The following is a 14,689-nucleotide window of genomic DNA, read 5'->3' on the forward strand; positions in this document are numbered from 1 at the left end:
CTCTGAGCTTAATTTATGAGCTTATTTTGGAGTAAATAATTATATTTGCTTTACTCTGTGGCTCTTACTGAAATGAAAGTGTAGCTTAATGCTGCCTTCAAGTATTGTGTTTTTTTCCCTAACTAGTAATCGCATGTAGTAACAATACAGAAAATCTGCATAATGGCTACTACTAATCTCGTACAATAAGGCAAAATGCTATTTCAAAGGAAAATCTGTTCTATTCAGTTGTAGGCAGAAAGATATACTGGGAGTTATTATCTGTTCTGTTGAAGTAATGGCACTTCTGCTGAGGAATCCTGATGGATGGGATGGTGACCTTCTCTCTACTAGTTTCTGGGGTACAGGCGTTGTGGGTTCTGTAAGCCTTGTTCCCATGTAACCACCCAAAATATGTCCATGGTTCCTTCTCTTGGGGAAACAAAACAGTTATTTTCTACTAGTACTTTCAAAAGGCACAAAGCAATCCAAACAAAATGTGAAAGGGGGTTCTTCTTACTTGGTACCAACTGTCCAGGCATTTCTGAATGGAGCAGGTTGTAACATCCAGAGTCTCTTCAAGCAAAGTCCCCCACCCTGGCCTACCAATGGGAAATGCAGCTCTGAAGTGCTCTGGTTTAGATCCTGGGTGCCAAATGCACCCTGTGGATCCAAAGGAGTAGAGCAGGATTTTTTTTTTTTTTTTTTTTTCTGACTTCACTCCCTGTCACTTCCCAGTATGGTCAAATATAGCTCACAATGCCAGCAAATTGTCTTTGGTATTGTTAGAAGTCATTGACTGACTGGTTTATCATCAGATAGGATTGTCCAAGAATGTCGGACTAGCATTATGGGAATGAGAAAATGAGTAGCATCAGCATGAAAGTTGTACCTCACAGTAACTAGAAGCGTATGTACTGTGTTGAGACTAAACATGTCCAATGTTATGGAATTCTGAAAATTAAATTACTTCAACTGTTTCCTGATCAGAGCAATGTTTGAAATAGCCCAAAAAATAGAGATGTAGGGAAAAAAAATGCTGGCTGGAAACCCTTGGGGAATTGATTTTTCAGAGACACTAAGAATACACACATCCTATGGAAATCCAAGAACTCCTTGAATACTGCGTACTTGAGTTATATAGGCCTTAAAATTACTGCTTTAGCTTTAATTTGTTCTATGCATCACATCTTCACCTTAAATGTAATGCTGTTCTATTTTGTCCTGAGAAGGAAATGGAGTTTGACTTATATTTTCAGCCTTATCGTGTCCTGCTGTTTTCTGATATGGTCATATTCACCCTTCTGTGCCAGTGGACGTGCTCACAGTGCAATCAGTTTTCCCTGTCAGTCAGAAAGGGGTCTAGAACTGTGGTCTGGATTTAACCATCTCTTCAGTGCCTTTAATAGGCAGTTAACCTTTTTGTCCCCAAAGACCTCTCATTAAGGCAATCAGCTGGGTATTTCAGTGTTTCAGGATGAAATACATAGTGGGCTTTTTGTTTCACAGTTTTACCTTGTCCTGTTAAACTTCTAATTGCCACCTGGACTTAATGTATTTGATGAATATCAGCTGGTACTCCACTCATTTTCACTGGCCACGGGCAGCTCTAGCTTGTCTCGTGCAGAACACCTCCTGTGGTACAGCAGCATCAATCATTGTATCTGACAACACTGTTCATATGCTGTCTGTGGAAAGAAGGAGTAAAGGTGAGTTCACAAGCATTTTGCAGGCATATGCTAATCAAGTGCTAAAAAACTTTAAAAAGACAGTATTTTATTTATTAAATTCTACATTGGCATTTTGTGAACAGCTCATGTAATTTTCAAATTATACTTTTGCATGTAATTTACATGACCTGCTCTCAGCAGATGTTTGATTTGCCAACTATTTGGAAGAACATAGTGCATGTTTCCTATTGCCTTACTTACTGATTTCCAAAGGCCTTTAGTGGTGAGAAAGGGGTTTAGACCACTGACAGTGATGGATTTACAAAAGGGTATATCTGGCCCACTGATTTTTAGAAGTAGTAATGTCACCCAGTTTGAATGATAGGAGTAAGTTGAAAAATACATGATATCTAAATAACTTTAATCCTTTTTAAAATTTTTTTTTGCTTTAATGATTTGATAAAAAGAACAATGCTTACTCCTTTTTATAAAGCTGTATGTCAAAAGAAAAGTAGTAGTAGTTTATCTATAGGGAAAGGGCATAAGAAAAATGGAAGGAACTGGCAGTGATACCAGTATTCTTTTGGGCCTCGATGTACGAACATTACAAGAGCCTGAGATTTTGTCTGGTTAATACAAAACAAAGCAGAATGTAGTTAGCCTTGCTTTGCAGTGATTATGGACACATACAGGTTTACAGTGTCGTATGCTGGCATGAGTGGTTTCGGTGTATTTTTTTCACCATACTAAGAAAAAAAAGGTCTTGGGTTCAGTTCTAAAACTCCCCAGTCATCTCTGTTTTAGGTTGTAACTCAAGTAGCAAAGTGAGACTAGAGCTGGTTCAAAACCCACATGCTACTTGTGAAAAAATTACTAGAAAAAATGTGATTTTTTTCACAAAAAAAAATGCTTTCTACGTTTCTAAATTAATCAAGATTAATGTTTTTGTTGCCCTTTTCAGAAGAATTTTCAAAATCAAACCTTATATTTATGTTTGTTTAAGTTTTTAAGATTTAAAAATACTCATTTTATGCCATCACATTTTGGAAGAGATGTTTCATTTTTTTTCTACTCTTTTTGAAATTTCCTCCTCTTCAAACATTCTCAGCTTTTGTGCTTTCAGAAATTTCCTGGTGGAAGCAATTTTAAAGAAATGGCATGAAAAAGGTTTTCCCCAGATTTTTATCTTCCTCCCACTTTTTCCTTCCGCCCCCAGTAGAAAAGATATTGTTGGGCAATAGTTAAAGAGTGAAAAAGAGAAGAGGAAAGAGAGGCAAAAATCCAGTAAGCCCAACAGACCAAATCCAAAGGCTTATGGTGGATGTACTTCAAGTGGTAAATATACTTGAAGGTCTAGCTCAACAAGCACATCCAGAAGGAATAACCATTATATTGCATCTGTGAGAATAAAGTCAGTAAACCCTGAAACATTTAGGCTAGGTTTCATCTCACCTAACTTAGGCTGCCTAGCAGTTATGAGTCTGGTATGAGGAAATCATCTGGGTAATGGAAGGAGATGGCAGTAATTTATTCCACCTGTATTATTAGCTGAAGTTATACAAGATTAGTTCATTAATGTTTTGCTGTTGCCTATGTAATTTTCATACCAGCAACCATAGCTGAATCTCAACCTAATTTTTCGTATTAAGTCCAATATTTATTTTGTGAATATACCATTACAAAGCAGATAAACAACTACCTGTAACAAAATAGGCAAGACAAATACAAAGTCAGTTAACCACTCCTGGATGCCCATGAAGTTTGATCTCATTCAATAAACAAGCAGTTTATTTTCAACAGGCCCGCATGCAGTAGCTGTTGCAATCAAGTTAATAACTCTGCCCCATTTCACAGGAGTGGAGTTACCAGTAGGAAAATGACGATGAAGAGAAGGATGTCATGCCTCTACTCCACTCCAATTAATAATGCCAAATGCTGCAAGCGTACTGTAATATGATCCATTAGTGGCTTTGCAGCTCCCTCTCTCCAATTCTGCTCCAGAAATAGATGTATTTCAGTTCCATTCCAAAAAGCAGGAATAATAATAACATTTGCAGAGCTGAGTAAAAGCTAGAATTTCACCAAAGGGAACATGAGACTTGCTGACTGTTGTCAGAGGAGAAATTTGTGAAAAGGTTAGGACAGGTTGCACAAAACTTTTAATGGAAGTTCTACAAAACTTCAAGATACTTCATTTTACCCAAACAGTGCAATATTTTTGCATGTTTCAGGCTTTACCTTTTCAAGTCTCAGGTTTGTAACTACATCTTGCACACACTTTAAAAAAAAAAAGTTCCCATAGCAAACATAACATTTGTCCTAGTAATGATGGCTTTGAAATTCTTAGTAATCAAATATATTTAGCTGCATAGCTAAATATTTTTATTTGAAAGATTGGAGAAGTATGTGTGGGGTTAAGAAGAGAGGAGGTAATTTGCCATGACCTATTTTCATTCCATTCCAATCAAAATTGCACCACTTAGCTGAGTGCTAAAAAGGGATGCCTGAAGCACCCTTGCATTAAATCATCTGTTAATGTCAGGTCAAATTTCTGGCCTACTGCCTTGTAGGTGGTGACAGCCCTCTGCAAGGGATACCTGTGTTCTGCACACTTGTCAGAAACTTTTATGTGCTAAGATAGCAAAAAAGGCCTGAAATATTGATAGTTGCTATGAAGAAAGATCTCCAAAGACATAAGATGAAGAACTAAGAAAACAGTTGGAAATACACATCTTTGCTGTAACTAGCTCTGAAGTAACAGTACTCTCTAATTCAGCTAAAACATTGATGTTTTGGCACAAGAGATTAATAGGTGAATTGTTCTTGAAGTAAAATGAAATATTTGTGAATTCAGTCATGGTGTGAAAGAAATGTAACTTCTCCAAATTTCATGGTATTGCACAAAATTTGGCTTCTGAGCAAGTATCACAAACGGTTAACTACTTGTCCCCTTTCCTTAGTCTGAAAATCTAAATAAGATAAAGCTTTCCCAAAGCCATTCTAATATGTTTTGATTTCGCTCTGGAACAAAACACCAAAGAATCTTTTTTTTCTCAGTTTATTTTGATCCTTCTAATGTCTCTTTCGTCTAGTTTTGGTTCTGTGGCTCCCATGGAAGCCAGTAGGTAGGTCCTGAGTACAATGCAACGTAGAATTGGATTCAAAGTTCCTGATTTAGTAAAACATGCAAGTGTGTCTATATAAGCCGCAAAGGTCTAATTTGCAAATGTGCCTTGTAACAGGGCTCCTTTCAGCACAGCATTGTGGTAGCAGACGCCTTCCCACCTTGCCCCATCTCCTCTCTCCGTCTCCAATACCCTGTCCAGTGGACAGAGCTGAGGTTTCAGAGCAAGAAGCTCTGCCTGCATGGGAAGCCTGGGTGTCATGGGCTGTGGCCACAAGCAGCTGAGTGAAATATACTCAAAACAGGGGCTTGATGGGTCTGTCACTGCCGTGGCATACTGTGCATTTGCAGTTTAGCACTGTTGCCGTGTTTAGCACTGTTGCTCTAGCGCTCCATGTGCCGAATGAAATCATTAGCAGATTTGAGATCTATCAACCATCTGTGCCTGGTATCTGTTCATCCTCAAGTGGGAAAGAGCTATCAGTGCAGAGCTATAGTGGGATGTGGCAGTGCTAGAAGGTCTCTGGGGTATGTCTTGGTCATTTGAATTAGTGTGCCCCTCGCATAGCATTTACTGCCCACCCCTTCCTCCTGGATAATATTTGAATCTCTTGAGAAGCCTGTTAACATGAGAACTCGTTGCAGCATCTTTTGTTAAATATTTGCCAATGACCAGGAATACCCAGTCAGCTTTGATGTGAATGAGAAACTTAAAAATCCATGAAGGTTTTTTTTATATCTTTAATTTACATTACATTGGGTTCATAAATTAGGGAAAAAAGTGTTAGTTATGGCTTTTTTCCTGGTGGTGGGTTAGAATACACCAGCTGTGACACACCATTTACAGAGATGGCTGGAGTCATTGTATATCAAAGCTGAAAATGATATTGACCCTATCAGTGCAATATACCCTTTGGTAGTCCTTCTTGTAAGGGTTTCTTACACATGTTATAAGAGCTGCCTCACTGCGTTGCAGTAATGTACAGGAACACGTGGAGACAAAATGATTGATTATTAGTCCTGGTGTTTGTAATTTGATCTGTGCAGCAAGTGTTAGCCAATAATGATTTGTTTTCTTTCCCTTGCTCCCTTACTGACATTTTTCATTGTCTTAGTGTCCAAAATTCCAAATCTGCAATGTCCTGCTATCAAGTCTGAGTCTGTTTTATTTAACCCAAATGCAAATCCGTAGTATAAGGCAATATGAATGAGGTCTGAACTGAAAGCAAATTCAACTCGGTATGTTGCCAAACTGAAGCCTTCATACCACGTCAAATGCAAACACCGAAATAAATCTTCATGTCTGTCCACTAGACTGTGGGTCTGGCACAGACAGAGATTGCTCAGACAGTAGCTCCAGATGTCTTGAGAACAGAGACCTCCTTACGTGGTAAATTTACAGAGTTTTCATAGGTCACTCAGAGAGGAAATAAAATTTAACAGATTGCAATAATTTATGTTTGCTGATAAGGTATGCCTGAGAATAATGGTCAGTCAGTAAAGTTGGTTTACTCTCTGTGTGTTTACCAGTCTGGGGAAGATTATGTCTTCTACTTGGGTTACCTTACTGAGTACAGGATACCTCTCTAAAATGTGCAGTCTCGCAAAAGAACAAATCTTTATTATATAAAGTGATTGAATTAAATAAATAGTTTGTTGTTTGAAATAGCAGTTCCTTTTAAATCAGCTTGCAGGATTTATTGTCATGGAGCCAACTCGAACACTGAGAATTGATTCTTTAAATTGTTAGTGAACTGTATGGCCAATCAGGCTATGATGATAAGCCTTGAGAGCTCTAGGATACTCCTAAGTAAGTTTTGCATTGTGGAGGTTTGAAAACTCTGTGACTCTCCCCTGAGAATTTTCCCTCGGTTCTCATGCTGGGAGATGTGTTATTTCAGAAATTTTAGAAATGGCAAGGAATTCAACTTTGCAACTTTGAAGTTCTGAAATATGCGAGCATTTTTCCTTATTTGTGGGTATAACAGACTGTGAGTACTCTGGTCTGTCTCCGCATGTGGATATGCAGTTTTAGTGCTGCGTAGCTGGATAGAGAGGAATTTTTAGAGGAATCAGAAGGGACAAGCTGAACAACAGCACAGATTAAATAACTGAGATAAATGATTCTGCAGGAGTTAAGATGACAAGGGCCATGCCTTTATAAGGAAGAACCCATTTCTTGAAGCGCCAGTTTGCCGAGAATTGTTTTTTCTTTCTTATTTTAAAATCTGGGATCACACAGAATCAGAACCTGATTGTAGTATAAGGAATAAGGTGGGTCAGTTAAGGCAGAAAAAAGACAATGCAAGGTGACCATGAAACCTGAAAGAAATACTACGATGCATGAGAAAGACGTTGTTGTGCCTTTTTTTCCACCCCCACCCCCGAAATTGAGTTAGTTAACTTCCAGTCCCAGTAGGTTTTGATCCATAAACAATTGCCTCAGGAACAAGCAGCTTACCTGTGCTCTCCTGCACCAGTGTTAGATACTCCAGATTTAGCTGTTATTTGAGCTATATCTGTGAATCCTGGGAAGCTAGGAAAATGGATTTTTCTTCATGTGTTCTGTAAAAGAAATGCCTTCTTCCTTTTGTTTCTTGGGATTTGTGGTCTACAACATCAACTCTTGCGGTGGACTTTTGAATTGAAATCTCAGAACTCCCCTTGGTGGGACTGATCTTTAACATTGAGATTTAAAAGCTCTTAAAAGTTTTACATAAATAGAAATGTAGAGGAGATTCAGTAGATTTTTAGAGACTTTGTAACAAATCTAAAAGAAAACGAACAACCCCATGCTCAGTTGACAGACTATGGAGATTTCATATTTGATACCTGTTACCAGCTGCTACCTGTCCGTGAAGGATTGTCATTATATCAGAATTTCTCACACCAAAAATGAGATCTTCCTCCCACCACCACCATCTCAATTCCTCTCCCTCCACTTGCTGAGGACAGAAAGCAGCCATAACAAAGGTTACTATCTGTAGTACACTTTGTATGTTTATCATTGGTTTTTTCATACCTGAGTTTAAAAGGGGGGAAAGATTGTCTCCTAGGAGGTTAATCAAACCTCAGAGCACCTGAAACTTCTTATGCCTCTGGTAGGATTGTGTGCAAAATCCTGTAGCTCAAAATTCATGGGACCAGTTAAACTTCTGCCTGTGTTTACGTACTTAAATAGCTTTTTAGATCTGGCCCTGTATAGTTCAAATTCCCAGTCTCATATTTGAAATTGCAAATAATTAGAAATTAGATGGTGTTTCACTACCTCACTGGGATATTGAGATGTAACTGCATACTGTGAAAATATCTAAAACAGAGAGGTTAAAAAGTGCCTTACAGCAAACTACTCTTGAAAGAAGCTCTTGATGTCTGAATCTCAGAGCATCCATTCATCTCACGTTTTTCTTCGCATATATCCTGGTATAAAAAGCTAATGCATGTTTATGAAAAGGAAAAAGTAAAACTATTGTGACTTCTGTGTGAAAAATTTTCACATGATAGAATACATACCTTTAATAGAAGATGATGAAACGGTCTCTATAACTCTACAGTGATCAAAATTCAATATTGTTAACATAAACAGTTTTATGGTAATAATATGAGATTTACAAGGAAGAGGGATTCATTTAGTTCTAAGAGATGTTTGACCTCTGCTACTTCATAATCCGTTAGAGAGAGCTAAGGTCCACATAAGCTGGCTTTCTTTCTCTTTTACCTGGAAGGCATTATTTTTTCAATAAATACCAAAATCAAGTCAATATTTTTAGAACCAGGATAATTGCCACTTTAAATGGACTAATCTTTGCTCAGAAGTTGTCTGACACTTTATATCCAATGCCAGCAGGAAAGAAGTAATTAAGATGTATGCTTTTGGTAATTGATCAGGAACATTTTAATGGGTTACATAAATAATAGACTAATCAAAGTATTGTCTAACCATTTAAAAAAACACATGCCCTACTACATGTGCATTTATTTAAATTAACATTGCTGTCAGTATTTATGAGAAATTTTGAAAGAGGATTTCATTTTCACCTTATGGTTAATGCTCTCATAAATAATAATTTGTCAATTTATAGGGTAAGATATACTATTAAATTGTTCAGTGTACCTCTTTAAAATAGAGGTGTGCATTCACTGTTCTGGGCAATTACTCTATGGATAAAACTGCAACTTTCAAATCTCATTTTCACATCTGCCAAATCCTACTCTAACTCATTTTCTGTTCTAACGAAAATTAATGATACTAATAATCTAATGTTATGCAGAAGAGACCTGATCCTTTTCTTGTATATGCAGTATCATGCAGTGTTTTTCTACATAAAATATTTTATTAGTATGTCATTGATAACTGACCAACAGATTGTCTAAAAAAAAAAAAAAAATACAAAACCAGCTGTTCCAAAAAAAATCAGATATTTAAAAAATACATTAGGGATTGGGTTCTGGTTCTTGTTTAAGCCCATGAAAATGATACTTGCTAATCATTTACAAAGTGCTGATCTATCTTGGAGTTGAACACCAAGAAACTTCAGTCTGATAGTTTGAGGTAGGGCTATATCTACTTGCAAGCAACTTCCATTCTTCTCCACTCTTTTCTAAAACCACTTTAGCTTTGTATGACTGTATGAGGGAGGAATACACTATCAAGCTGAATATTTGAGATTAAATGAAAGGTTATATTTCTCTTGAATGGCAACTTGAACATTCTTTTTTGTGGGATCTCTTACATGCAAACCAAAACACCCATAACGTGAAAGATACGCTATTACACAGCCTTTGTATTTATTTATGCCTGTATCAGGTTGCCGCAGTCATGGCTGCTGTTTACTTCAAAACTGTCCCGTATATATTCTTTGGGCTCCACTGGTGCTCATTAAAAGGTGCTGTGACAGCCTGGCATCAGCAGAGTCCCTGCATGGAAACAGCCTCTTTTTTCATCAGAAGTCACTGTCATCTGCTATGTTGTCTCTGGGCTGAGCTCCTCAGGCTCTGGGTAGGGTGGCGCTTTTTTTCTCCTCTGGACAGGAAAGCAGGGCCTCTGCATGTGTTTAACCCCAGATTTTTGCAGGATACTAATATTTCTGCTTTTAATTGACTGCAGTTTTACAGGAGAGTGTGTCCCAGATGTGATTGCTCTAAAATGAAAGAGCACCAGTGTTGGGCTTGAATGTTTCCCATCCAATTACCAATTGCCCCTTCATTTTATTTTGAAAGTTTTTTTCACTTGAGTATGGGGTTTCCAAATGATTCTGGTAATCCTGGATTTTTTTCCCTTGTTTTCACAGGTGACCTGTAACTGTTTCACCATCAGTAATGGAGAGATGCAGGATGTTGGTGTTGGCCTGTATCCCAGGTACTGTGGACACTGTTTCATTCACAGGCAAAATCTATGTTAGGGTTTTTTTTTTTTCCTTTTTTCCTAGGTAGCTGCAAGGGCCATCAAAGCAGCAGATAGCATGTCTAAATGAGAAACTGGGAAATGCAAATAAATTAAAGGAGAATAAAAAATATGATCAAGTTGAAAACATTCTTAACATTCTTAATAGTCCTGATTATAGAGTTAAAACAGTTTAAATAAGATACATCTTTATATTTTATTTTTATGGAGGTGGTAGTCTTTTCTAAGTAAGAGTAAATGCTGACATTAAAAATGTGTGACTGGGACTAGTAAAAGGAAACCTGTTCAGCATTGCTTTAGAATACAGATATTTTGCAGCCAAGAGCCTTCTGAACTGGCAATTAAAAGAAAAAGATTGAGCACGTTTATTAGTAAATTACCATAATTAAGAAACCAGTAAGCTGAAAAGATAAGCCCCTTGAGAGATGGATGTTAATATTTGGATTTCTTATTATTATTTCTTATTTGTATTAGGTAGGAAGTACATACCAGGGAAGGTTTTGCCTTCATAGAGTTAGTTACCTGTAATTATTAATATGGAAAATTAGTATGCATAGTTTAAAATTCTGTTTTACCATCTCAGTTTTTTGTTAATGCATGGTTGAACTATGTTGTCAATACCTCAGTGGGCCTGTCGCTATTGTTTCTTTTTCTACTAATGTCACATGCGTAAGATCTGACTAAGGACACTTAATATCTTGAGGCCTGCCTTGTGGTAAAGATAAGGGAAAGGTGGTTAGGAGGACATGGGAATTACTGTTATGAAAAGTACAGAACAGTCATTTGATTTTGTAGTGGGATGGAAACACATCCTTTCACACACTTGGTAAAAATGGAATATTATTTTGGAGCATTATTATTAGTGAAATGTTTTCTTTTGGTTGAAAAAAGGCCCTGACTGCGAAGAATGTGGCTATCTATGTTCTGTGATAATGCACTGCCAGGGGATGAAAGAGACTCTTTCCCAAGTCAGTTCAAAGCAGTTTGAGTTTTGCTGTAGCAAATCACTCGCAGCTGGGAAACTTGTGAACTTAAATCTGTGGTTCCCAAATCCTAGGCAAATGCCCTTCCAGATAAATTCATGTGCTTCCAGATGAAATTGTCATCAAACCCACTAGTGTTTCCATGAGATGAAATTTGATTAAAAGTGCTTTGTTTAGTCTCATTAAGGGGTTGTATATTGTTGCATGGCTTGATAGCTTCAACATCCCAATATATTTTAAAATAGATAAAATCCAGTGTCCTTCTCTGCATCACCTTGCCAGCAGCTTTGGGAGTATGTCTAGTGATCTCACAATAAATGAAATGGATACTCTCTCCCAGTGTACATTACTGGGTTCATGTGAAGATTAACCACAGATATTTTATTAGGCCAGAAGGGATATCAAAAGAGTCAGGCTGCTGCTGATAGCTCCTTTAAGAGTCGAGAACTGAATAAACATGGTTTGGTGCAGGGCTCTGACCCTCAGCAACATCCTCTATTTTGCCAACAACAGTTGGGATTTCGAGTTGCTGAATCAGGCAGACAAGGAAAGCAAATAAAGGCAGACAGGAGCTGGATAAGCTAAAAGTTCTTCTTCCAGCCTGATGATGCCAGAATTGTCCTTTTAATGGGTCATTCCCATAGGGGAAGAACCATCAGCCCCATGTCTGCCATGGAACTGATGTTGGCCTGGCAAAGTCAGTTGTTTCTTAGCTAATGAAACATGGGACTCAAAAGTATATAGCGGATGCTGTTGATGTTGCTCTTAATCGTCTCCTTCAAAAAAGAGGGAAGGGCATGTCTGTGTCAGGAGATCCACCAGCGTGTGTGTCTCTTGGGGGTGGCAGCAGCTCCCCAATGAGCTGTGCTGCTTCAGCTGTCACACACCACAAGAACAGAGGCTGAACCAAAATATGCGTAAAACAGAGGCAATGGCTGTATCTCTTCTTTCAACTCTATACACCAAGTATTTTGGTTTTGGGACATAGTATACTTTATTTTCTACCTGATATAAAATACAGTTTGATTGCTGGCCCCTTTGAGCTGCAGTTCCACTGACAGTCAGGGTAACCGATAAGGTTAGTGACCTGAAACTGAGCAGAAGCAGCAGAAATAAAACACAGTCCCAAAGTACTAACCTTTTGCTCTGAACTGTCCAGGTTGCCTTGTTCCCCGCTTGCCTGCTTTGCCCTCTACCCTGAGTCAGGCCTCTCAGAGAGTCACTGGGAGGCCATCGCCTCCCTCCCACCCTGAGTACACAGAAGGCAGAAACACATGAAGAGATCCAGGCATGGCTCCTATTAGCAATAAATATAAATCTTCTAAGCATTAATTTTCCTCCCCTAACCAAGAGCAGCTGATTTACCAGGGATTTTATTTGTTTCGTAACTTAATTGCTTAATACTTCAGATGTAATCATGTTAGCTACTTTTAAATGATTAAAGGGGAATGGCAGTGGAGGATCCTCTGTAAAGTTCTTTCTCTCTCTTTCTCCCCCTCTACCACCCCTCACAGCATGTCTTTACTGAACCACAGCTGTGACCCAAACTGCGTGATTGTTTTTGAAGGATACCAGCTTTTACTTCGCTCTGTCCGAGAGATCCAGATTGGTGAAGAGGTAATTAACTTGTCCTCCCTTCCATCACAGACACCTGCAACAATGACATCTCCCTAAATAAATTCCAGACTGCAGGGCCACCAGCTTAATATTTTGATGATATATTGATGCCACTTTCTAGCACATAGCTATCAGGGGGGAAATGATAAATAGAATCATCTCTTCACACTGCCTGGGCCCCATAATCATTACTTCTCATAAATCACTAGCAGTCTTGATAAATTCTTGTTCCTCCTTTCCTCCTCTAGGCACTTCATTTTGTTTGTATTTGAATGTCTTTACCCTGATGGAAACACTTACAATATTTCTGGGTGGAATGCAGTGTTCACTAAGTCATTGCAACAATAAGCGTTTGTCAGGCTGCAACCATACTGTTGTAGTAAACCTTTCATTGACAGTGAAAGTAGCAAGATAATGTTTGTTTTCTTGTCCATTTCACTAGAAAAGACTTCAAAATATCCCTTTCAAGAGATTTCTGATTTCATCTAAGGTATTCTCAGCTTTGTTTTTATGACAGCATTTGTATTACTTTGAAAATATTCATTTGTGGCTAGGTAAGCATTTCAAAGTAAATGTCTTTTACAGCAATGCAATACTAATTTGGTTAGTAAGATCTGCAAAGACGTCTGTATATATGTAACTTTACATGCACCAATGACCTATGCAGTCCTAGCTGTTGGTCATTTCAAAATCATGATCTAATGTAAATAAGGTTCATGCCTGTGCTTCAAACTCTGGGAAGATCAAGGGCATATCTATTCTAATTTAGAAGTAGTATCTCTTTTCCTCCCTATGAGTGTTTTCTTTTTTAATGTATCCTTTCTCTAAGATCGTAGGCCATCAAAATAAGTAAATGGTAAAATATTTTTTTTGGCAAAATATTGTGGAGAACCAACAGAAATGCTTTTGCATACTTACCTTTTTGCCAAGAGAAATCATTTAGGATGCAATATACTTTTGTGGAGCTGTTAAGTGGAGCTACCATCTTTCAGTCTGGCATTCCTGTTCAAGCCAAATTATAGACACTTTTCTTCCATTTTATCCATATACCATAACTTTCCTCTTGGCTTCCCAATTCACCAAGATGGGTTGTTTATTTAAAAATACAGTAGATTTTAATGTCTTCCCAGGATGCATTTGGGTTAATTATTAGAGTTCTAAATTCTGAAGCTATCTTATTTTTATGTACGTGGATATATTTTTCTAGGTAGATTTCATAAAGCAATTCGTTGTAACAAGCAGCTTTTACAGAGTGGGAGAGGCACTCAGGTGGCCCTGGGTGGTTCTGGAGTGAGAAGTGAGGTAGAATTCCCTTGCAGGTATGACCACTGTGCAGACTGTGCTATGGCTGTGAAGCTATGACCCAAATTGTAGACTTAGTGTTAGTGACCTGTAACCCACAGAAGCCTCTAGGTTAAAATCAGTGGTGAAACAGATATGGTGTAAGTTACAAGTCATTTGTAAGGCAATCAGGAAATAAATAGCAGGGCAGCTAGGATCAGATTGTTTGCAGTGAGTTTGGCAGTTGTGTGAATACAGGCACATGTATTCAAATGACTGCACCTTATGTGGGCATATTATATTTTCTAAAAGACTTTGCCTCCAATGAGGCAGTAAAATAAAGTCAGAATTTTCCAAAGAGCTCAGGTTCTGGTGTCTTTGTTGCGACTATTGCTTCTGGTTTTGGTACTGAAAGGAAAACTTGCCTTAAGGAACGTGTAAGATTTTATATATATATATACACATATATATACACACTGTGTTAAAGCAGGTCCCCTCTTGACTTACCTGGAAATAAAAGTCTCAGTCTGAGATACATGCTTCTTTGAATAAGGATGTGTCTAAGGAAGAAAATGGACACAGGTGAGAAAGTAAAGATACAAAGGGGATATTAGTTTAGATCTGTTATGGT

The 14,689-nt window shown here is 38.0% G+C and overlaps 1 protein-coding gene across 3 annotated transcripts in view; it reads left to right on the forward strand.

The window, feature by feature from the left end:
* The window catches only part of SMYD3 (SET and MYND domain containing 3), a 432,268-nt gene that overhangs the window by 332,993 nt on the left and 84,586 nt on the right, over positions 1-14,689 (forward strand). For 2 of the 3 annotated variants that reach the window (XM_050894927.1, XM_050894928.1), the window contains exons 6-7: positions 10,065-10,132; positions 12,675-12,777. In XM_050894927.1, the coding sequence (XP_050750884.1) occupies positions 10,065-10,132; positions 12,675-12,777 (171 nt within the window). Of the gene's footprint in view, positions 1-1,634; positions 1,689-10,064; positions 10,133-12,674; positions 12,778-14,689 lie in introns of those variants that run through there. The other variant, XM_050894929.1, reaches the window with a different exon arrangement.

The sequence above is a fragment of the Gymnogyps californianus genome, chromosome 3 (genome assembly GCF_018139145.2).
Source record: "Gymnogyps californianus isolate 813 chromosome 3, ASM1813914v2, whole genome shotgun sequence".
In the NCBI taxonomy this organism is placed as follows: domain Eukaryota; kingdom Metazoa; phylum Chordata; class Aves; order Accipitriformes; family Cathartidae; genus Gymnogyps; species Gymnogyps californianus.